This window comes from Zophobas morio, unplaced genomic scaffold, assembly GCF_036711695.1.
Source record: "Zophobas morio isolate AGI-343-1 ecotype UQ-CSIRO unplaced genomic scaffold, CSIRO_AGI_Zmor_V1 ptg000038l, whole genome shotgun sequence".
NCBI lineage: Eukaryota > Metazoa > Arthropoda > Insecta > Coleoptera > Tenebrionidae > Zophobas > Zophobas morio.
Window position 1 is genome coordinate 3,602,713 of NW_026972143.1, and position 24,700 is coordinate 3,627,412.

The window sequence follows — 24,700 nt, forward strand, 5'->3', positions numbered from 1 at the left end:
CAACATTGATTTCTGGTGACAAAAGAATGCAAAAAGCACCAAAAATTTAGGGACTTCTTTCAAAAAATCTGGGGGGCGATCTAGGGAATTTCGGTTTGGGCGAATTGCGCGCCAGGTGCGGAATACAAAAAAAGGGACTATTGTGCGATGTTGGCCGCGCGGAATCGCCCCACGAGCCCCAAAAAACCGTCCGCACTGGCTTTTTGCCCGACGAGTTCGAACTAAGCGATAAGGAATCAGTCCGACCATAACCTCAATTTCGTGTCAAAATTCATCACCAGGTGCGTATTTCGCAAAATTGCGACTCTTGTGCAACATTACCGAGGCACAATCGCTAAACTGACTCATTTCTTTCAGTTGAAGCCTATCATTCGTTCGAGTTTGTGATAAATAGATCGAAGGGCAAGTGTTTCCTAACCTCAAAAATGTGGCCTGAAGTGGACAGGGCGCGGAGCGAAAACCGCCACGAGTTGGTTTTAGGGGGCGCCGACATCTCCCAACGCTTGAAAAAAGAAGGTCTAGATGCCAAAATTTTCGAACTAATTGGTTTGAACTACCTAGATATACATGAGACAAGTTTGGAAAATCTTCCAGACAATATTTCTAAACTATCAAATTTGCAGTCCCTCGTTCTCCATTCAAACAAATTCGAAAATTTCAACATTAACATCACACGTTTGGAGAAACTCAAACTTTTAGATTTGTCCAGGAATTGTCTTAAAGAAATTCCAGCTGAAATTACCAATTTATCCAACATAATCACGTTTAATTTCGCCAATAATAACCTAGAACACTTCCCCAAGCTAGTAAGTAACCGCAAATTAACTGTGTTAGATTTATCCAACAACAAACTAAAAACCTTCCCGGACGTTTGTTATGAGGAATTATCAAACCTCTCGGAGCTCAAACTCACTGACAACCAAATTGAGTCAATTCCGCCCGAAATTAAAAACATCGTCGCGCTAAAGGTGCTCGAATTGGGGCACAACCAAATTAAAGTCGTCCCTGGCGAGCTCGCGCTGTGTTCTAAACTCAAGACCCTAAACCTCAAAAACAACCCCATTTCCGACCGCCGTCTCCTAAAACTGATCGATCAATGCCGCATTAAACAAATCATCGACTATGTGAAAGCCCACGGCCCCAAAAGCGTGACCACCGCACCCCGTGACGACCAAAAAACCACAACTGAGAAAGATTCAGACAGCGACGAAGACAACTACAAACACACCATTCGTGTCCACACTAAAGACAGCCCCAAAATCGTCGTTAACGAAAGCGTGAAGTCCGTACGCGAATTCTTCGTGGGTTGTCTGGTAACTAATATCACCTTCTCGGAAGACAGCTTCAAAAAATTCATTCAAGTACAGAACAAACTGCACGAATCGGTGTGTTCAAAGCGAAATCTGGCGACGATTGCCACCCACGATTTCAACAAGTTGGTAAGATTTGGGTATTTTGGGTGTACTTGGGTGTTGTATGTTGAATTTTAGCCCCCTGGAGACTTCCAGTACACAACGTTGCCCCCCAATGAGCTCATCATTCACCCCCTTAACCGCACGACAACGATGACGGGGTCCGACCTTTTCACGAAACTTCAAACCGAAGCACACAATCTGCGTAAAGAAAAAAAACGCAACACGTACTCCGGGATACATAAATATTTATACTTGATAGAGGGGCACCCCAGGTACCCCTGTCTGCTAAACTCAGAAGGTGTGGTCATTTCGTTTCCACCAATCACCAATTCTGAAATTTCGAAAATCCATACCGGTACCAAATCAATGTTTATTGAAGTCACAAGTTCCGTGTCGCTTCACGCTTGTAAAGCCGCCATCGAAGCGCTTCTAAAAGAGTTGATAGTTTTAACTGGAGTAGACCTAGACGTTACGCAGATGCGTTCTGTGGACTCTCAAGGGGGCTTGAAAGTCGTGTACCCTTCAAAGACGGATCTGTGTTTCGAAGGGGGCGAAATCAAAGTCGTCAGGGACTAAAATTAACGTTTATTTATTGTTAGAGTAGGACTTCTTTTTGTATTCTACTTAATAAACGGTTTATATTCGATTGACTATTTGAAGCACACAGGAATGATCTTTGGTTGGGTTTGTTAAATGTTATTATTTGAGTTTGGAAGCCTCTTTACGTTCGTTTATGTCAATGATGGCGATGTTCTTTGACGCCACGACGAGATGAAGCAAGGAAATGCCGGATTTGACGATTGCTATGGGGGCTGATAGGTATAGAACGACCCGGAATAGCGATAACCCAACTAAAAAAGTGTCAAGTTTTAAAGTGACGTCTGCGCAAGTCTATACTTACTAAGAGTAGGTCCTTCAGTGAAGTATAATAAGTACAAAGAGGCATAAAAAGCCTCATTTCCAGCACACATCCAAAACAGAACTGTCCTGTTAGTGTAATAAATATTCATAATTGGATTTTCCGACATATCTATAAATTTATGACTAGACTTCCCCTGGAGAATAGACCTACAACCACAACTTAACCAACAAACTTATGACTAACCAATCAACCCACGAATGTAAATAAATCCAGTGACAAGCAATGTCAATGCAGCACGACAGTATGAACCAAAACATGTAATCGGGATAAAACTTCGCCAGGACCATACACAGCCCCATGGTCCCGCATCGGTCGGTCAGCTGGTCCAGCATGGCCCCAAACTTAGTGCTTTGATTGAAGTAGCGGGCCGCATGTCCATCGAAAGCGTCCAACAAAGCCGAAGTTACGTAGCAAACCACAGCTAGTACGTAGTTCGTTGGCATGTAATAGAAGGATATAAGGGCTAGAATAACTCGAGCGTACCCTAAAACATGATTGTGTGTTGAGGTTACACGAAAATCTAAACTCACCGATTATGTTTGGCACGAAGATGAAAACGTTTTCTGTGGTCATTCTGGTCGAGTTGGAGGCGGCTTGTATTGGAAATTGATTTTTTTTATTAAATTGTGGCGTGTTATAAATATTGCGTATTGGGAGATAGGCATTGATTACCTGTCAGTGCGCATCTGCGCATTGTGGGTTGCCTAACTTCGGATGAGTTGTCAATTTTTTGCGTATTAATAAAAAATGTAAACAATTAGGGGGATTGTTTGAACGCTCGGTGTTAATGTGGTGTTTGTTGCGTTTTATGGCTGCATTTATTTGTAATTGGGTTTTTATGTAAATTTTTCTGTTTATACAGAGTGTCTCATTGGTGCTGTCATAGTTAAAAAAAATGATTTCATAATTTATACAGACGCCAACGTAACAACATTATCATACGGTGCACGTGCGAGGTGCGTAGGCACGGGTATATACAGTGTGATTTAACCACAACGTTTGCAGTAAATTATTATTTAAACACTGTTATGTCAGTGAGTATAGATACATAGTCACTGGTTATGTTATAAATTGTATTGGTAATTGCGTATTTATTTGACCAATAAATCATGCTTTTCTATAGTGTCTCCGCGAAATATCTCCCATACTGGCTTTATTACCATTTTAAAGGTCAACCAAAACCGCAATTTATCTCACAAATGAACGTTTATTATGTTGATTAAAGTAGTTGGTATGCTGGAATGGGCAAGAAATGGCGCCGTCCGATCCTACCATGGAAATCAATATTCAAATGACTTTCGGGATTAAACTGTGCTGCGTAGTCTAAAGATGCAGCTAAAATTCAAAAATAATATACTGTTTTGTTTAATTATTTTTAGTTCCTGGGCGTAAGAAAAGTTAGGTTTGCGGTATGTTCGAATTTTTATTTAATCTCCGAAACTACTGGACCGATTGTTAAATGTCATCTTCAAAATTTACATATTATTTCAATTTTAATAAAATGAGATGCTTTTTCGCATGTGGTGCATTCCGTGTTCAGTTTTTACTCTAGACAAAATCACGTGATCGACCCAAACTCACTTATAATTTATGTAAATCCTATACAAATGTAAACACGTCCTCTTTCGTCTACTTGCCCTATGCTCATAATACTTTCACTTTCTCTTCCAGTTTCGAGAATTTTCTAAGCTCTTTGTTTACTGGCTTCCACCTCTCCAAAACCGAACCTACCTGTCGACCATTCAAACACCCTTTAAAACCTTCTCCCTCGAGCTACTGATTACCGTAAGCAACTAATGGTAAATCGTTAATCAAAATTTATTCGTTTATCCCCTTTCAAAACATTGATGACGTCATCTCAAAATTTTTCCGAATGAATCCTGTCTGAGATGTGTCAAATATTATGACTCGATAGCTGGGGTTTATCATTCCATCTCAGGTTATTTTAACGTAAAAGCAGGGTTCCCATAAAAAAATTAAATTTGTAAATTCAAGGCTTATAATTTTTCGAAAAATCTGTATTTACTTACCTTCGACCAATTTTTTGGTGCCCAATTTTTCGTTTTTCCGTTTTCTTTAATTTTTCAGTTTTTTCATTTTTCAATGCATATTTCAGTTACATAATTTTTTGTTTTCACTTTTTCGATTTTCAAGTTTCTCAGTTTTTAATATTCCAATTTTTCAAATTTTTTCAAGTTTTAATTTCCTACTTTTTCGTTTTTTATTAAAAATCGAAAAACCAAAAAATTGAACTGAAAAAACGAAAAACTCAACATCGAATAAGTGGAAAATGGAAAAATTGCAAATCGAGGCACTGAAAAAACAAATAAATGAAACATTAATAAAATAAAAATTGAGAAACTTAAAAATCGAAAAATAGGAAACAAGAAAAAACGAATCGAATCTATAAAATATAGAATCGTCAAAATTGTGAAGTCGAAAAACTGTAACACTGGAAGATCGAAAAATTGAAAAATCGAATAAGTGAAAAAGTTTTCAAATCCAATAATTGAACAATGGAAAAATTCTATAATCGTAAGATTCAAGGAAGCGAAAAATTTAAAAAATTATGATTATTCAAAAAGAAAATTAGAAAAATTTCAAATTAACTCAGGATTATCATAAAAAAATAAAATTCCCAAATTAAAATCTTATAATTTTTCGAAAAAATTGGTATCCTCCAATTTTTCGTTTTTCCATTTTCTTTAATTTCTCAGTTTTTTCATTTTTCAATATTTCAGTTTCATAATTTTTTGTTTTTCAACTTTAATTGTAAAAATTTTTCAATTTCTCGATTTCCAAATTTTTCAATTTTTCGATTTGCAGTTTATCAATTTTGCGATTTCTCGATACTACAATTTTTCATTTTTTGAAAATCTTATAATTTTTGGAAAAAATTGGTATCCTCCAATTTTTCGTTTTTCTACTTTCTTTAATTTCTCAGTTTTTTCATTTTTCAATATTTCAGTTACATAATTTTTTGTTTTTCAACTTTAATTTTAAAAATTTTTCAATTTCTCGAATTCCAAATTTTTCAATTTTTCGTTTTGCAGTTTATCAATTTTGCGATTTCTCGATACTGCAATTTTTCATTTTTTGATTTTTCACTTTCTCAGTTTCAAATTTTTTCGTTTTATTTTTATATTTTTCATTCCCTTTATTGCTTCGATGTTTCTTTCGTTTTATAATTTTTCGATTATTCGATTCTTCAATTTTTTTAATTTTTCAATTTTTCAATTTTGCAATTTTTGGATCTCTCAATTACGCGATTTTTCGATTTCTTTAATTTTCATACCTCAGTTTTACAATGTTTTGTTTTTTTGATTTTCAATTTTTCAATTTTTCGTTCCTTCAGTTTTTTAAGTTTGATTTCTAATTTTTAGATTTTCTCAAACTTTCATTTTATACTTTTTCTTTTTTTCTTTTTCGATTTTGCAGTTTTTTATTTTTTAATTTTTCCGAATAACAAAATGGAAAAATTGGAAAATTGGAAAATAAAAATTAAAAAAGCTAAAAAGTATAAAATGAAAAAAAATAAAAATTAAAAATCAACAACTTAAAAAATCAAAAAAACCAAACATTGTAAAATTGAGATATTGAAAATTAAACAAATCGGAAAATCGCCCAATTTTTTGTTTTTCTTTTTTCTTCGACGTTACAATTTTTTGATATCAGAATTTTTCGTTTTTTCATTTTCATTAATTTTTAAACTTTTCCATTTTTCAGTTTTTCGGTCTCATATTTTTCGTTTTTTGCAATTTTCGTTATTACAGTTTTTCATTTTTCGATTTTTCAGTTTCTCAATTTTTTATTTTTCGATTTTTCAATTTTTCGTTTCCTCAATTTTCCAAGTTGTTGATTTTCATTTTTCATTTTCCGATTTTTAAATTTTCATTTTCTTAATTTTTTCAATGTTTCTTTCGAATTTATAATTTTTCGTTTTTTCAGTTCTTCAAATTTTCTTTTTTTGATTTTTCAATTCCTAGATTTTCCAATTTTTAAATTTTTCAATTTTGCAACTTTTGGATTTTTCGATTATCGGGTTTTCAGACTTTTTTAATTTTCAATATTTCGATTTTACATTTTGTTCTTTCGATTTTTCAATTTTTCGTTTCTTCAATTTTTCAAGCTATTGATTTGCAGTTAGATTTTTCAAAGTTTTCATTTTATACTTTTTTGTTTTTTCATTTTTTATATCTCAATTTTACAATTGTGCAGTTTTTCCATTTTATTGATTCGAAAAACTGAAAAAACGAAAAATTGCAAAATCGGAAAAGTGAAAATCGAAAAAATGCAATTCGGAGAACTAAAAAAACTAAAAATCGAAAAGCTTAAAAACTAAAAAAAAATAATGAATCGAAAAATTGGAAAGCAGAAAAACAAATCAAATCGAAAAATTAGGAAATCCAAAAATTTTAAAATCGGCCAATTGTTGAATCCTCAAAATTGGAATATTGAAACATTGAAAAACTGAAAAATCGTGAAAATAGTTACGTATTATTACATATTTAAAATGACAAACAAAAAAAAATTAAAAAATCGAAAAATCCAAAAATTCAAAAATTTCGTAGTATAAAAAGATAAATTATAAAGTCAGAACATTGAAAACCGAAACGAAAAATTGCGAATCGAAAAACTGAAAAGTCGAGAAATTTTGAATCGAAAATTTGCAAAATTTAAAAATTGAAGGAACAAAAACATGAAAATTTTTAAAAAATCGCAAATCGCAAAATTGAGAAAATTAAAATTGAAAAAACAAGAAATTGCAAAATTGAAAAATTCAAAAAATAAAAATTGAACACAAATTGCAGAATCTAAGAACTTTGCAGTACAATAACAAGTTTTAAAGTCCAATTTATTGAAAAGTGGAAAAATTTTAAAACCGTAACATTGAAAATGAAAAATCTTAAAAATAATTATTATCACATATTTAAAATGACAAAACATTGAAAATCAAAAAATTGAAAAATCCAAAAATTCAAAAATTTCGTATTGAAAAAAAGATAAATTATATATATGTAAAATCAGAACATTGTAAAATAGAAAAATTGTTGAATCCTCAAAACTGTAAAGTCGAAAAAATGGAAAAATTTTAGAATCAAATATCTAGAAATTGAATAAATGAAAAAGTTTTAAAATTCAATAATTGAAAAATGTAAAAATTCTAAAACCGTAACATTGAAAGTGAAAAATCTTAAAAATTCAGTATTTAAAAAAGATAAATTATAAAATCAGAACATTGAAAAACCGAAAAACTGAAAAAAGAAAGAAAATAAAAACCGAAACAAAAAATTGCAAATCGAAAAACTGGAAAATCGAGAAATTTCAAATCGAAAATTTACAAAATTTAAAAATTAAAGAAACAAAAAACATGAAAATTTGAAAAATCGCAAATCGAAAAACTAAGAAAATTAAAATTGAAAAAACAAGAAATTGTGAAATTGAAACATTGAAAAATCGAATAATTGGAAAATAAAAAAAATAAAAAACCCAAAGAAAAATTTGCAGATTGAAAAATTCAAAAACTAAAAATTGAAAACTAAATTGCAAAATCTAACAATCGAAAGATTTTAATGATGGGAAATTGAAAAATTGAAAAATTTAAACTTGGAAACTCGAAAAATTGTAAAGTCGAAAAACTGTAATAGTGAAACATCGAAAAATTGAAAAATCAAATATCGAGAAATTGAAAAGTACAAAATCGAAAAATTAAATTTGAATAAATGAAAAAGTTTTAAAATCCAATTATTGAAAAATGGAAAAATTCTAAAACCGTAACACTGAAAGTGAAAAATCTTTTAAAATGGCAAACAAAAAAAAATCAAAAAATTCAAAAATTTCGTATTGAAAAAAAAGACAAATTATAAAATCAGAACATTGAAAAACTGAAAAATTGAAAAATCGATTAATTGAAAAATAAAGAAAATACAAAATCGAAACAAAAAATTGCACATTGAAAAATTCAAAAAATAAAATTGAAAACTAAATTGCAAAATCTAACATTCGAAAAATTCAAATGTTGAGAAATTGAAAAACTGAAAAATTAATATAAACTTGAAAACTCGAAAAATTGGAAATCGAAAAACTGAAGAAACAAAAAAAAAATAGAAAATTTAAAAATTCAACTCAAAAGTGCAGGCGTGTTATTTATGTCACTGATTTTTACTTTATTGAAGTTATATGAGCAAATTATTTTTTTATGTTGGATAAACCTTGATTTTTATACTTGTGGATACACCTTAATTTTTATACAATGAAAGAGAAATTAAGAAAAATTGTAAAACAAGGAAATATTTTTTTATATAATCAATTTGTTTATAATTAATTTATTGATCCTTTCGGCTCTGTTTCTTGTTCGTAGCTTATGTAACATAATTTCTTGCTATTCTAGAGCACGGAATTTTCAAGTTTCTTCAAGTAGGACTGTAGGAGAACAATTTTTTCCTTTTATTAAATTTGTTCTTGTTTTTGATGCGTTTGTAGTACTTGATGATGGCAACGTTTCGTCAATAGATATATTAATGTAGTTTCGAGGGTGATTTTTTCTTGTATTTATGAACTAAAGTCTATAAAGATATCTATTTCAAAAATTGGCTCAACTTCATCATCGAAAAAAAAAAAAATTGTTGTATTGTAAAAATTGGCCTTTAGGAATAGTCAGTTTAGGTTTTTCTAATAATATGATTTAAAGCAAAATAAAACTTTTTTTTTAAATAGGTGTAATTGAAGTCTATAATTTGTTGTTCTGCTTTTAAATTTTAAATTAATTAAGATAATTAACAGAATTTAAATAAATAAGAGTATGCAACTCACATTTCACGTCTCGAACCTGTACGTGTGTAAAATTATAATTTAGTAAAACCACCATACAGCCTTTTTGAGAATGAGAAAGCTCACGTCATGATTACCAAATCCGTGCGGTTAAAAAGTTCGATACGTTATCGTTTCTAGCCTAGGCGTTAAACGGACTGTCTGTTTATATAGAGAAAAAAAAATCATTTTTGTGCCATTTTCTAGAGCCGCCCCGTATATCCCTAAACCAGCAACCACCAAATTGACGTCACCTCCCCCGAGAAGTTAGGAACACGTCGGCGCATGCGCACCGTCAAGGTCGTTTGAAAATTTTTGGCAGGTTATCCGAAACCCCACGAAAAAATCGTCAAACCGGTCAATTACCCCATTTCCCCGTGCTCCGGCCGCAGCTCCGCGCCCGGCCTCCCGAAGCCCCCTTTCGGTCGCCCGGAGCGGCCCCCGTCCGGCGGTGTCGCGCCGTGTTGTGTCACGTGACGTCTCCGCTTGTCATTTTCGCGAATGTGTTGTAATGGCCGTCGGTGAAAATGTGGAAGTCTTCGCGTGAAAAATACGCCGCGACGCCCTCCAACGCCGCCGAAACGCCGTGAGAACGCAAAAACTGTGCGAAAAGTGCGCTCGGGCGAGGTCGGACCGATGTGACAAATGCTCGATCGCGATGCCCCTGTGAAAGAGTGCCCCCATAAAGTAGGCCGTGCTTGCGGAATGGCCCCCTCGCCGGAGAACGACTCCGCCCCCAAGGCCCCCGACAAGCCCCGGCACGACAAGTGCGCCAAGGAGAAGAACAAGGACGATAAGGTAGGTGGAGCGGCGGCTCGGGGGCCCCGCGGGCCCCCGGCGGCCCCTTTGCGCCGAAAAGTCGATATTCTCCCCAAAACCCCCCCATTGGTCGCACTGACAAATGGCTGACGGCGAGCGATGACGTGCGTGAATTTGCCCCAAAAAGCGCTCTTGTTCGCGGTGAACGGCCCCCCGGAGACTCCGGGTCGCGCCTCCGGTCGCTCTCGTCACCGTGTCGCGGTCGCACGCACTAACTAGGCCCCCTTGTCCCGGTTCCCACGTTCATATGACTTTTGACAGGTGACGTAGCAATTTTGGGCGTAAGCACTCATTTTTCCAAATGTGACGATAACGTGCTCAAAAATCGATCATCGATTGCAGACTCTGTCGGATTTGAACGATGGCGAGCTGAAGGGCTTGCTGGATGAGGCCCTCAACTACAAGAACCCGAAAGACAGGGAAGGGAAGAGCAAGCTCTTCAATCACCTGTTGAACGAGGCCGAGGAGGACGAGAGGAATGCGAGGGCCGCGCGGGCCGGGGGCTCCGAGCTAGTGCGCTACTGCAACCCTTCGGCCAAGCGCAACTCGAGGCACAGGAAGAAGCCCAGCTCTATCTCTGAGAATATGATGCACGGGGGCAGTCTCGACAACCTGGCCAAGGAGGAGTTGTTCGAGACGTCCAAACACAGAACTAAGAAGAGCGTGAGCGCGAGGCAACGGGAAGGGGGTAAGTAAGCCCGAATCTTACATTACAAAACTAATTTCGATTGAAGGGAGTCTTCCCTGTAACGTCAACGCGAGCACGATCATCAGCCATGATTACCAGTTCCTTGAAGAAGCCAGAAAGAAGAAGGAGATGGCGGAGAAAATCAGTACTGATGTTGTAGAGGAGCAGAGACTGCTCGAGCACGATACGCTCGACCAAAACTTCCAAGAGAAAGTAAACGAGCTCCCGCAGCTCAAATTTACCACTAGGGCCTCTCTTCAAGTCAGTAAGTAACTTTTAAACTTATTGCTTACGGTCTGAGTAGCAGGAACTTTTTGGGTAAAGGTTGGCCTTGAAAATGTGTGTAAAACTTGCTTTACCTATTGTAATTCAGGTTATTCTGTGGCGACTACAGTTACATTTTCAACCTTATGTGTAAATAATTCAGGTTGCAACCAATCAGATGCCAGGAAAACGTCAAATGACTTTTGGTGACGCCATTTTCTCTTAAAACTACTGAAAGTTGTAAGGATTTTCTAAAACGGTTAACTTTAGACACTTTATACTCACGTAAAACATATCTTGTACTTTGTATTTGTAATGATAATTTTGTATGAAGAACAACCTCTTGGTTCATATTTGAAATTTCGGTCTTTGCAGGAATTCTGTTGACTTATAAATATTCCAGGTTTTGAAATAACAAGTACACATTTACTAATTTTGTAAATAAATTCTTCTTTTAAGTTAAGTGGATTCACAATTGACATTTTCTGCGTCAAACAGTTTGTCCAACGTCGAAACGTTAAACCGCAGCCGCCTTATCCAACAAGTTCCTGAATGGATAGTAGTGGATGCGTTAGTCGTAGTAGGCATGGCTGTCAAAGTTATCGTTCGTTGTGGTTGGCACAATTGCACAATGAAATAGTTCCTATTATTTGCAAAAACTCTTCACACTCTATTTACTCTGGTCAAGGTGGATTTTTGTGTTAATTAATCAGGGTTTTTGCTCCTCCAGAGAGAAAATTATTTGTGACTAGATGTTTCAGAATACGGCGACATTGATCGAAATCGGACCGTGGAAAAGAAAGGGCTGCAACCGAGAGTACCCGTTTTCCATGTATTCATGTCTAGGGGTGGCCCTGATAGTAAGTACTCTTTTCCATTGTGCGATTTTGGCAAAAATTGCATCCATCATGCATCCATGGTTATTTTTAGTTTCGCGGTTGGTAGTGACGGAACGGCGAAGTCACTTGTCATCGAATGACATTTATTGCCGATTTTTATTTTATCATTAAAAATAATTGATTATAGCGAATGTCGGTGTTCGTGCTCGTGTTGAACCCTCATTACCCCTTGAAAAAACGATGAAAATGTGGTTTTCGTACGGTCACGCTCCCGACACCATTTTCAAATTGTCAACCGCACCTGGTAATTTTTTTTCACTGAAGTTTTTCGCATGTTTTATCGCAAAAGTGGTCGCTCGGCGATAACCCATCATTTAAGATCAAAGTAGGCGCAAATCATAATCTGTCAAACCAAAAAAACACAAAGAAAAAGTGAGGTTATGTGTCGAAAAATCGCCACCTGTTACACTTTTTTTGAAAGTAGAATTTTTTGTTTAGATGAAGTGGACGGCCCCATTTCGTTCCCACAGTTTGATCAAGCCGGCGAACGCAAGAACTGCTCCAGCACCAAGTCGGTCACCCCAATCATCGGATCTGACTGCGCCAGCACCCTGCGGATTTCCAACGACACCAAGGTAACACCTAGATTGTAACGAGCGCGATTTAATCGCCCCCGTTTTCAGAAAGTCGACGAGAACGGCAACGCCCTGCACCAGCCTTCCGTCAAAACGAAAAAGAAGAAACTCCAAACCGACAAGAACGTCGTCGTCTGCAACGCCGAGAACGTCGAGGGGCACCGCAGCGACATCATCTCCGACATCGACAAACTGATGGAGTTCATTGGGATCACGGACGACCAAAACGAGAAGCGTTCCATTAAGTCCAAGCAGCTGAATCGGCACTCCTCGGACGACACCAGCAAGTCGAAGAAGCGCGCCCACTCGTCCAAGAGCAAAGACAACCGGTCGAAATTGAAGAAGAGCAACTCGCTGGGTGAGATCTCGACGACCAACTTGGACGATTTTGAGTTCAACAAAGACAAGGTGGTTTTGCGGAACAATAAGAACAGTACGGACAAGCCGCGCGAAAGGCGGTCGTGGGGCAACATGGAGCCTTTGCCCCTGCAGAATCTGTACAGTAACGCTTCGGCTGAAAACTTGGAGAGCGCGGAGTTCCGCGTCGTCACTAAGAAAAAGAAGAGCAAAAAGCGTCGGAATTCGATCAGCGGCAGGACGAAGGCGTCGGCGAACCCCACGAAGACGGCCACGAGGGGGCCTTCGCCCGAGTTGCGGAGGAAGTCGGCGTGTTCGGTGCCTCATAGCGAGAAATCTAACGATTCCTCGGACGTGGACTCAGTTCATTCATTGCCTATTGATACTCAGAGGCTTGATCTGGCGACGGCCCGCTTGAACATGCCGATTTCGTACGCCGAGATGGCGAAGAACAGCGACAAACCGAAGGAGAAGAAGGTCGATAAAGTGCCAAAAGATGAGGTTAAGTGCGTCTCGAACCAAATCGTGTGTGATTATATTAAAATGAACAACGTCGATACGAGTCCTAGTGCTAAAAATACACCACCCGATGTTCATAATATTAAGAATTTCCCGGCGATTACTAAACAAGTTGCGGTGCAAGTGAACGTGGACAAAACGAAAAACAGCAATAAAATTAATAGGAACATAAACGCTAACAAGAACGTTAAAAATAACGTGAATAAAACGACGGTGGGGTGTGGGACGGAGAATAATTTACAGAACGATCATGGGGTGAGTATTGTAGGGGGGAGAAGTGAGGTTATGTTTTTTGCGATGATTTTTGCAAATAATTGTCATTGGTGGGTTTGACGGTTGTGACGTAAATGACGTTTGAGACAACGACCACTTGATTCCATTTTTAGTTTGACATTTATTTGTTGGATTTTACGTCGTTTCAAGAATTTCAAAGAGAAAGTGTAAAAGTTGGTTTTTTGCAAAGAACCTGAAAGAATGAGTCATTTTCAGTGACTTTAAATCACAAATGTCATGACGTGCAATATTCACTTCCAGTGTAACAAAGTTATAACATTTTAATTACCGAGGAACTGGTTTGGTAATTAATTAATTACTTCTATAATTATTTTACACTCGACGTTCTAGAAAACTAATTAAGTATCATGTGCGTTTAAAAAATTCCGTTGCTTGAAATTAATACATAACGTTACTCAGCAGTTGATAATTTTGAGTCATCTTTGTAATCTGAAGTTCATTATAAGTGTAATTGGAGTATTTTTTTTTTTAGATAAAACGGAAATGAGAAATCGGTCGTGTTGTTGAAGATATGGTTTACGATTTTTTTTTTTTTTTTTGCTATAGAATGCCTAGGTTTATTATGCATGAAGTGTAAAAGTTGATTAAACAGTCCATAATATTGCAGAAATGTTTCACAGTAATTTAAATCTGAATCTTGTGCAATGATGAAATGTGTTGTGGTCTGTTGCAAACTTCAAGGATGTTCACTCACTATTTTGCGTTTATTTCAAAAAAATAATTGCGGTAACGTGATTTTTTTTCCGCAATTAAACTTTATAATTTTATCCTTTTACTCGTTATACAAATCTTGAATGATTGATTTTCATAATATGGTGGGCGCAGGATTTTATGCTGAGAAACGACCATAAAATGTTGACGTTTATATTGCGTAACATTAATCAAGTAATAGATGCTTTTAATCCCAGAAAATATAGTGAAAGGTTGTATATTTTTATAGCCGTAACATTTTTCGACGCATTAAACGTGGTTATCTTGTGAAAAATTTGTTTTTGACGTTGATTTTGACAACATTTTGATTTTTATTCGAATTTAAGACACTGCAAAACTACTGGACTGATGTGATGTAATAAATCCTACCAAAAAATGGATGACGTCCCAAAATTTTGCTGAGTAAATATTACATAAAATATGGAAAATAATGTACTTATCTTGGAAACTACAGAATCGTATACCTATGTAAATAATGAGCGAGAAAACATTTTTTATGTTCGACTCCGCTATATGGTTTTTAATAAAAGATTCGTGTTTTTATAGTCATTTTTATAGTCTTTGGGGAATAATGAATTTTTTATGCAATTTTAAGTGGCACTCTCGAAAATTTTCCAGCAACGAAAGTAAGAGTAGAAGTAATAGTTTGACAAAGGTAGTTTATAAACGTCTTTAGATACTCGTTTTTTAAACACTCGCTCCGCTCGTGACTAAAGCGACGTTTATAAAACTTGTTGCATAACATTGCGGTGTATGGTTTTTAATTAAAGAATAATGTTTTTAAATTCATTAATTCATAACCTACCTCTCGAAAATTTTCAAATAAACCCTTTAATAGTATTATGACCAATGATTTATGAGGGGGAGGTCCAGGACGATGTACTCGAGTCAAATTAAAGAGGTCGTAAATTTTCATAAAACTGACCATTGTACCCCTTGTATTTTACCACTAAGTCAGCTACCTGCAGCATACCCTTAATTCCCATTTTATCTACCTTTCCCTAATTTAGCTTTGTATAAACGGATGCCGTCGTGTTCCATGAACTGGCCTTAGAAAGTATTTATTTGTTTCTATAATCCCTGTCTAACTTAGGCCGGGTTAGTTCACCAATATTCACTAATTTCCTTTCAATAACCGTATGGCCTATCAGGTAGGGGAGAGGGGGCGAGAAAGAAAATTTTGTACAGAAAAACATGTTGGGATTGCTTGTTATTTTCATCTGAACAGTACACGGTGTATTTGACTGTCTTTCGTCGACTAAGCATTTTGTATGTGGCGGTTTAATAAGACGACTAACTGACTACTTTTTTCTGGTGTAGTTGTGTTTTTAGTGAATAAGTTAGTGTAGCGAATTAGATTTTAGAAGATGCGTGAATTAGTGGTAAGTTTTAATCGAGTCCATCGGGCGACTTGCCAATTTCATGTTTTCTCGACGTCGCATAATCTCTAGAGTACGAAAAAAGTAGGTCTCCCGTTTCCATCTGTGTGTCTGCCTGCTGTTTGTCCGGATTTTTATTAGACAGATTATCTCCAAATTTTACAGTAATAAAAAATCTTAATTAAATTTTATAAAATAACGTACTTTTCCATTTTTGATTTATGGATCGGTGTGGAGTTTTACCTTGGGCATCTAGATTTTTGAAAAAAAAAAAAAAAATCAAAATAGTATAACATTTTACAGATCAATCGGTTTGATATCATGCAAACCGTTTATTTTAAGGTTTTCGGAAGCGTGGTAAATTGTTGATCAAAATTTATTCATTTATCCCTCCTCTCCTCAGGAATTGATGATGTCAGCTTACAATTTTGTAGAATAAATGTTATTTAAATGTTAAAAAGGAACATAGTCCTCAAATTGTGCCTTGTGAATGAATTCGTGTTGAATCTTTAGTCTAGACATGGAGATTTTTGGAAATAAATCAAAATATGTAACAATTTTTCTATTTTTTGGCTTTTCTATTTCTCGATTTTTCAACTTTTGATTTCTCAGTTTTTCGATATTGCAGTTTTGGAGTTTTTCAGTCTTTCAATTTTTCAGTTTCTCGAATTTCGATTTTTTGATTAATACATGTATGTACTTAATTTTTTTCGATATTTGAGTGTCGAGATTCTTCAGTTTTTCGATTCTTCAAATTTTCAATTCCTCGATTTTTTCATTTTTCATTCTTCGTTTCATTTTTAAATATTTCGAATTTTCAATTTTTGACGATTCTAAATTTTCGGTTTTTGGATTTCTGCATTTCTAAATTTTTCGATTTTGTGGTTTTTCGACTCTTCAATTTTTCGATCTTTCAAGGTTTTGATTTTTCGATGTTTCAGTTTTGAGATTTTTGAATTTTTTCATTCTTTAATTTTTCTTCGATTTCTCGATTTTTCAGTCGTTCGACATTTCAATTTTTCAAATTTTAAATTTTAGATTTTCGACTTCCCTTTTAGATTTTTGGTTTTCCAATTTTACGATTTTTAGAATCTTTGGTTTTTCGATTTCTCAATCTTGTGATGTTTCGTTACTCGGGGTTTCAGTTTTTCAAATTTCGATTGTTCAACTTATCGGTTTTTCGACTTACGATTTTTCAGATTTTCAATACATATTTCGATTTTTCAGTTTTTCGATATTTCTGTTTTTCAATTTTTCGAATTTTTAAATTTAAGGTTTTCAGTTTTTTGATGTTTCGATTTCTCGATATTTCGACTGGTCGGTTTTAAATTTTCGGTTTTTCAATTTTACGATTTTTAAGATTTTTGATTTTTCAGTTTTGCGATATCTCTCGATTTATCGAGATTTCGATATTTTGATTTTTCGATTTTGGACGATTTCGATTTCTCAATCTTTTGATGTTTCGTTACTTGATGTTTCAGTTTTCCAAATTTCGGTGTTTCGGTTCTTCGACTTATCGGTTTTTCGACTTTCAATTGTTCGATTTTTCAGGTTTTTGATTTTCCTATTTTTTAAATTTTCGACTTCGATTTCAGGCTTTTCAAATTCTCGATTCCTTAATTTTTCAATGCTTCAGTTTTGGGATTTTTTGATTCTTCAATTTTTCGTCGATTTTTAAATTTTAGATTTTTCAGTTTTTTGATGTTTCGATTTTTCGATTTTTCCACCTCTCGGTTTTAGATTTTCGGTTTTTCAATTTTACGACTTTTAAAGTTTTTGATTTTTTGATTTTTCAGTTTTGCGATTTCTCGAGGTTATTTTTATTTGAAATTTTTAACTTCGATTTTTCGATTTTGGGCTTTTTAGATTTCTTAATTTTTCAATTTTTCGACTTTCGATTTTCCAATTCTTCGATGTTCCGATTTTTCATTTTTCGATTTCCCAATTTTTGGTCATTTTAATTTTGGAACTTTTGAATTTCTCGATTTTTCAGGTTTTTAATTTTTCAAGTTTTGTATTTTTAAAATTTTGGATTTATCGATTTTTCGTGTTTTCGATTTTTTAATTTTTCCATTAAATTTTAGATTTTTCAATTTGTCGAATTTTTGATGTTTCAGTTTTTCAGTTCGCTTTTTCAGTGTTTCGAATTTTTAAAATGATTTTTCAATTTTACGATTTTTTTTATTCGATTTTTAGATTTCTTGATTGTTCATTTTTTCAACAGTTCAATTTTGGGAGTTTTAAAAATTTTTCGATTTTTTGATCTTTCGATTTTTCAACTTCGGTTTTTCTTTTCAAAGTCTCGATTTCTCAATTTTTCGATGTTTAAGTTTTGGGATTTTTGAATTTTTTTATTCTTTAATTTTTCTTCGATTTTTTCATTTTTAGATTTTTCAATTCAATATTTCGATTTTTAGGTATTTCGATTTTTCAATTTTTCCAATTTTTCAATTTTAGATTTTTCAGTTTTTTGATGAATATTTCGACTTCTAGGTTTTGGATTTTCGGCTTTTCAATTTTACGATGTTTAAAATTTTTGATTTTTCAATTTTTCAGTTTTTGATTTCTCGATTTATCGAGATTTCGATATTTTGATTGTTCGAATTTTCGAGTTATCGATTTTAAAATTTTTTTCCACTTCTCGGCTTATCGCGTTTTCAATCTTTTGATGTTTCAGTTTTTCAAATTTCAATGTTTTGATTTTTGGACTTTCCGGTTTTTCACTTTTTCCGTGTCCCAATTTTTCGTCATTTCAATTTTAGAATTTTTCAGTTTCTCGATTTTTCAGTTTCCTGATTTTTCAGTTTTTCCACTTTTTAATTTTTGTATTTTTGGGTTGCTGGGTTTTTTGATTTTTTAATTTTTGCAATTTTTAAATTTTTGGATTTTTCAATTTTTGCAATTTTTAAATTTTTGGATTTTTCAATTTTTCCAATTTTTGATGTTTCAATTTTTCAGTGCTTCGATTTTTCAGTTTTTCTAAATTTAAAAAATTTTTGATCTTCAAATTTTATGATTTTTTGATTCGATTTCTTCGCTACTCGGTTTGTCGATGTATAAAATTGTTCAACTTTCTCGGTTTTTCAAGTTTTTAATTTTTTGAGCAGTTCAATTTTGGGAGTTTTTCAATCAATTTCGCGATTTTTCAATTTTTTTGATATTTTAGTTATTCGATTTTTTGATGTTTTGATTTTCAACTTCTTAAATTTCGATTTTTTCGATTAAAATTTTTCATTTCAATTTTTCCATTTTTTAAATTTTGGATTTTTCGCTTTTCATCTTCGATTTTTTAATTTTTTCAATTTTTGAATTTTGGATTTTTCCAATTTTCTAATTTTTGCTGTTTGAATTTTTCAGTTCTTCGATTTCTTGATTTGAAATCTTGGCATCTCGGTTTTTAGATTCATAAAATTGTTCGAGTTTTCGATTTTTAAATTTCTCGATTTTTTCAAGTTTTTGATTTTTTATTTTTTGAACAGTTCAATTTTGGGAGTTTTTCATTCACTTCCTCGATTTTTTCGATTTTTTCGATTATTGATATTTCGATTGCTTAACCTTTCGATTTTTCATCTTTTCCGATTTCGATTTTTTCGATTAAAGTTTTTGATTTTTCGATTTTTCAGTTTTTTGATTTCTCGCTTTATCGAGATTTCGATATTTTGATTGTTTGATTTTTGGAGTCACGATTTTTTTAATGTTCCGATTTTTTAACTTCTTTTCTTTCCGATTTTCAATCTTTCGTTGTTTCGTTTTGTTTCGTTTCTCGATGTTTCAGTTTTTCAAATTTCAGTGTTTTGATTTTTGGACTTTTCGATTTTCCAATTCTTCAATGTTCCGATTTTTCACTTTTTCCATGTCCCAATTTTGCCATTTTTAAAATTTTTGGATTTTTCGATTTCTCGGTTTTTCGATTTTTCAGTTTTTCTAATTTTAAATTTTTTGTTTTTCCAATTTTACGATTTTTTAAATCAATTTTTTGGCATCTCGGTTTTTCGGTTTATGAAATTGTTCGACTTTTCAATTTTTAAATTTTTAGATTTTTCGACTTCTCGATTTTCGATTTTTTCAATTAAAATTTTTGATTTTTCGAGTACTTTTTTTTCAATTTTTCTATTTTTGCTATTTTGGATTTTTCGATTTTTCGTCTTCGATTTTTAAATTTTTCCTGTTCTTAAATTTTTGTTTTTCCAATTTTACTATTTTTTGAATCAATTTCTTAGCGTCTTGGTTTTTCGTTTTATAAATTTTTTCTCGATTTTTTTAACTTTTTTATTTTTCATTTTTTCTATATTTTAATTTTTCGATTTTTCGATTTCTCGAATTTCGATTTTTTAGATTAAAATGTTTGATTGTTCGAGTACTTTTTTTTTAATTTTTCTTTTTTTTTTGATATTTTGGAGTTTTCGATTTCTCGGTTTTTCGATTTTTTAATTTTTTCGGTTCTTAAATTTTTTATTTTTCAATTTTACAATTTTTTGATTCGATTTCTTGGCATCTCAGTTTTTCGACTTATAAAATTGTTCGACATTTCGATTTTTAGATTTCCCGATTTTTCAAGTTTTTGATTATTCATTTTTTCAACAGTTCAATTTTGGGAGTTTTTCAGTCTATTTCTAAATTTTTTCAATTTTTTCGATATTTTAATTTTTCGGTTTGTTGATTGCTGGATCTTTTAATTTTTTAATTTTTGATTTGTCAGTTTTTTAATTTCAATTTTTCGATTTTAAATTTCAATTTTTGATGTTTTAATTTTTCAATTCTTCCATTTTTCAGGTTTTCGAACTTTTAAATTTTTGTTTGTTTTTACAATTTTTTGATTCGATTTCTTGGCATCTCGGTTTTTCGATTTATAAAATTGTTCGACTTTTCGATTTTGAAATTTCTGGATTTTTAAATTTTTTTATTTTTTGTTTTTTCGATATTTTAATTTTTCGATTTTTCGACTTCTCGGAAAAATGTTTGATATTTTGAGTACTTTTTTAAGTTTTCTATTTTTGATATTTTGGATTTTTCGATTTCTCGGTTTTTCGCTTTTTCGTCTTTTCGATTTTTTAATTTTTTCAGTTCTTAAATTTTTGATTTTTCAATTTTACAATTTTTTGATTCGATTTCTTGGCATCTGTTTTTCGATTTATAAAATTGTTCGACATTTCGATTTTTAGATTTCCCGATTTTTCAAGCTTTTGATTTTTCATTTTTTCAACAGTTCAGTTTTGGGTGTTTTTCAATCAATTTCTAAATTTTTCAATTTTTTCGATATTTTAATTTTTCGGTTTTTTGATTGCTAGATCTTTTGATTTTTTAATTTTTGATTTGTCATTTTTTTTATTTCAATTTTTCTATTTTAAATTTCAGATCTTTCAATTTTTTCGATTTTTGATGTTTTTAATTTTTCAGTTCTTCGATTTTTCACGTTTTCGAACTTTGAAATTTTTATTTGTTTATTTTTACAATTTTTTGATTCGATTTCTTGGCATCATTTTTAAATTTTTTCGATATTTTAATTTTTCGGTTTGTTGGTTGCTGGATCTTTTGATTTTTTAATTTTTGATTTGTCAAATTTTTTAATCCAATTTTTCGATTTTAAATTTCAGATGTTTCAATTTTTTCAATTTTTGATGTTTTAATTTTTCAGTTGTTCGATTTTTCACGTTTTCGAACTTTTAAATTTTTGTTTGTTTATTTTTACAATTTTTTGATTCGATTTCTTGGCATCTCGGTTTTTCGATTTATAAAATTGTTCGACTTCGATTTTTGGATTCCTGGATTTTTAAATTTCTAGATTTTTTCAATTTTTTCGATATTTTAAGTTTTCGGTTTGTTGATTGCTGGATCTTTTGATTTTTTAATTTTTATTTGTCAATTTTTTTATTTGAATTTTTCGATTTTAAATTTCAGATGTTTCAATTTTTTCAATTTTTGATGTTTTAATTTTTCAGTTGTTCGATTTTTCACGTTTTCGAACTCTTAAATTTTTGTTTGTTTATTTTTACAATTTTTTGATTCGATTTCTTGGCATCTCGGTTTTTCGATTTATAAAATTGTTCGACTTCGATTTTTGGATTCCTGGATTTTTAAATTTCTAGATTTTTTCAATTTTTTCGATATTTTAAGTTTTCGGTTTGTTGATTGCTGGATCTTTTGATTTTTTAATTTTTATTTGTCAATTTTTTTATTTAAATTTTTCGATTTTAAATTTCAGATCTTTCAATTTTTTCAATTTTTCATGTTTTAATTTTTCAGTTCTTCGATTTTTCACGTTTTCGAACTTTTAAATTTTTGTTTGTTTAATTTTACAATTTTTTTATTCGATTTCTTGGCATCTCGGTTTTTCGATTTATAAAATTATTCGACTTCGATTTGTGGATTTTTAAATTTCTAGATTTTTTAAATTTTATCGATATTTTAATGTTCGATTTTTTAATTTTTCGGTTTATCGATATACCGCGGAATTTGCGGGATTTTTCAGACTATATCTAAAGGGCGAGGGAAGTTCTGTCGAAATAATTTTCGACCAATTTCTCTTTTTTTTTCGGGCTTAAACGAAAGTAGTCCATTTGATGAATAACCAATGTAATATTTTTCTAAGATCATAATTTTCAAAACTACTGGACTGATTGTTGTGATATTTTACGTGCATTTTAAGAATATCGCATTAAGTAGAAGCAATCAATTAATAAAGGTAGTTTAAAAACACTCGCTTTTTAAACACTTGCTCCGCTCATGATTAAATAAACTCGTGACTAAACTGGCGTCTATAAAACGTATTACATAAAATAGCTATTATGTTGGACAATAATAATTTTTACGATTTCCAACAATTGTGAACTTTAATAAATTTTACTTTTGACAAATCCATAACTAGTCCGATCCGTTATCTGAACTAAGCGCAACTCATTGCATTAATTTATCTCAATTTTGTCATTGAAATTCCTAGTTATCTTGAGCTAAAACGGGAACGCTATCGTGAAATCGCAGACGTGTGTTTTACTGCTGGTCATAACAAAAGTGGGCGTTAAATTAAACACGATCCAGACTTGTATCAAATAATCCATAAAGAGAAAAGTCACAGAACGCAAATACAATTCATAAAGGTGATATTCTCATACCAACGACCAGTCATTTAAATTTTAATGTGCCGCTTTAATAAATCGAGGATTTGACTACACATTATGTGAACAGTGCAATTAACGACCTAAACTAGCACTAACATAAGTGCGTCAATTCCATAGGTTGTTAAAGAAATTTCGACCTTATCAACACAATTAATCATATCGCGCGTACCGCTGTAACAGTAATTATTCATGTACTTGTATTAATGCAAGTGGTTTGACGTTTTCTACCTTTCTACGACAAATTGATTTTTTGCATGTCTGTATATTGCGTCTGTCCGGCGAATGACTACTTTTATGTTTTATTTTGAGTATGAAGAAGTAGGTCCCCCGTTTCCGTCTGATTTTAATTACTTTACATAGATTTAATTTTGTTATTTTTTTGTGGCAGATGCCGCCGCCCCACGACCCCCCCGAACTGGGCTACAGTTCATCGTTACCACCCGACATCCCCGACGTCCAGACCATCGAAAAGATGCAACTCATCAACCAGGGCCACCACACGGCGGTGGCGTCGAACCTGAACTGCTACGACCCGAGCCCCCTCCTAAACAACGGCAATGACTGTAGTATAGACTGTGATATAAGTGAAAACCGAACTAGCGTGGACCTGCGGCCGCCCGTCGTCATTCTGAGCGGTTACGGTAACAGCAAGGAAGTGCCCGGTTTGGTGTTCGGTTTCGACATAAACGAGCAACTCTTATCCGAAGACAACAAGGACTTCTGCTGCGAGGACTTCATTTCGAGGTACGTCCCGCCGGAGGCGTACACCACGACGTCGCACAACCACGACAAGATCGTCAGCTACATCGGCGCGGGTGAGTAGGCGGAGCCAGCCGACTAGAGGGCGGAGCTAACTTTCTGTTTGTTGCAGCTTGGGACGAGGCGGTGGTGAATATATCGAACGGTAAAGTGCAGTACTATTCGGATTTGTTGTAGGCGTGTACATACTAGTCAGGGGTGGAGTGCGGTAGTGCAATTTGGAGGACACGGGAACAATAAGCTAAGTTTAATTTCTCGAAATTAGGGGTGAAACTTATTTATTTGAGTTATTTATGGGGGGTATCGAATTTAAGCTAAAATTCTATAAATATGTAAAAAAAAATGTAACATAGCAGTGTAATTGTACCAAATTGTAGGCTTCTCCTTCAACTAAAGACGCTGTGCATACATTTAGGTGATTAGCAAAGTTGGACACTCGTTTCATCGCTGTAGCGTTTGTATTATAGCTTATGAAGAAGAAAAAACTAAATAAAAATGTTTGATGTATATTAGACATAAATATATAACGATTTTAAGTGGCGTATTGTAACGTTTGATTTCGGTTGCATTTATTAGCAAGATATAACTTCTGGAAATTGTGAGTAGAAACGTGCCAATACGCCAGATTCATTTAAATAGATATCAAGTTAAAGTTGACTCTTTAACAATGTTTATTTATTCGTTTTTTTTTTGTGTGCGAGGTTTTACTATTTGAAACTCAAACTTTCAAACAGTAACAACTACGAGGCGCAGTAATAAATGTAACATAGTTGTATTAAAAGCGAGCTAAGTCATTTAATTTAGCTGTTATTAGACTTTTTTTCGAAATTTAGACAGTCTAGCTAGAAAGGCGCTAGATTTTATACCGATGATAATTGAGAAGTATCAGTCGACCACTCCAACTCACGAGTTGTCGATTCTTTTTCGTTACATTGTTAAATCATTTATTTTCCGAACCGCTTTGTACTTACGAAGTTGGAAGTTAATAAGTCTCTCTTTCGAGTAATTTTATAGTTTGTATTTGATTCTTTAAAATTATTGTTACACTTTTAAATATGTTTACCATGAACAGAATTTAAATATGTTCATTGCTTTGATAAAAATATACGATTATTTATTCACACCCTGTATTGCTTACACTTGATCACCGGGTATACTACGACTGGCGAGCGAA

At 33.1% G+C, this 24,700-nt stretch overlaps 3 protein-coding genes and 1 long non-coding RNA gene across 6 annotated transcripts; 2 read left to right on the top strand and 2 right to left on the bottom strand.

Moving 5' to 3' along the window:
- The first annotated feature begins 77 nt into the window (after positions 1 to 77).
- LOC135140012 (leucine-rich repeat-containing protein 47-like) lies at positions 78 to 2,061 on the top strand. Its single transcript, XM_064070385.1, has 3 exons — positions 78 to 281; positions 358 to 1,439; positions 1,491 to 2,061. The coding sequence occupies exons 2-3, from the start codon at positions 426 to 428 to the stop codon at positions 1,989 to 1,991; spliced, it is 1,515 nt and encodes a 504-aa protein (XP_063926455.1). The 5' UTR covers positions 78 to 281; positions 358 to 425; the 3' UTR covers positions 1,992 to 2,061.
- On the bottom strand, positions 1,984 to 3,029 carry LOC135140013 (CDP-diacylglycerol--inositol 3-phosphatidyltransferase). Its single transcript, XM_064070387.1, has 4 exons — positions 2,868 to 3,029; positions 2,533 to 2,821; positions 2,317 to 2,483; positions 1,984 to 2,266 (listed from the first exon to the last, which is right to left on the bottom strand). Exons 1-4 carry the CDS (start codon positions 2,908 to 2,910, stop codon positions 2,115 to 2,117), a joined length of 651 nt encoding a protein of 216 aa, XP_063926457.1. The 5' UTR covers positions 2,911 to 3,029; the 3' UTR covers positions 1,984 to 2,114.
- A 6,409-nt stretch (positions 3,030 to 9,438) lies between these two features.
- On the top strand, positions 9,439 to 24,647 carry LOC135140150 (uncharacterized). Of its 3 annotated transcripts, none has more exons than XM_064070571.1 (8): positions 9,439 to 9,945; positions 10,309 to 10,654; positions 10,701 to 10,919; positions 11,671 to 11,778; positions 12,256 to 12,392; positions 12,441 to 13,523; positions 23,156 to 23,582; positions 23,639 to 24,647. In XM_064070571.1, exons 1-8 carry the CDS (start codon positions 9,793 to 9,795, stop codon positions 23,701 to 23,703), a joined length of 2,538 nt encoding a protein of 845 aa, XP_063926641.1. In that variant the 5' UTR covers positions 9,439 to 9,792; the 3' UTR covers positions 23,704 to 24,647. The 3 variants fall into 3 exon arrangements, with proteins under 3 accessions (XP_063926641.1, XP_063926642.1, XP_063926643.1); XM_064070572.1 differs by having other exon boundaries at positions 11,680 to 11,778; XM_064070573.1 differs by lacking the exon at positions 11,671 to 11,778.
- Positions 11,001 to 11,704, bottom strand: LOC135140155 (uncharacterized). Its single transcript, XR_010282233.1, has 2 exons — positions 11,204 to 11,704; positions 11,001 to 11,149 (listed from the first exon to the last, which is right to left on the bottom strand). It is a non-coding gene; the product is annotated as an uncharacterized LOC135140155 (long non-coding RNA).
- Positions 24,648 to 24,700: the final 53 nt, after the last annotated feature.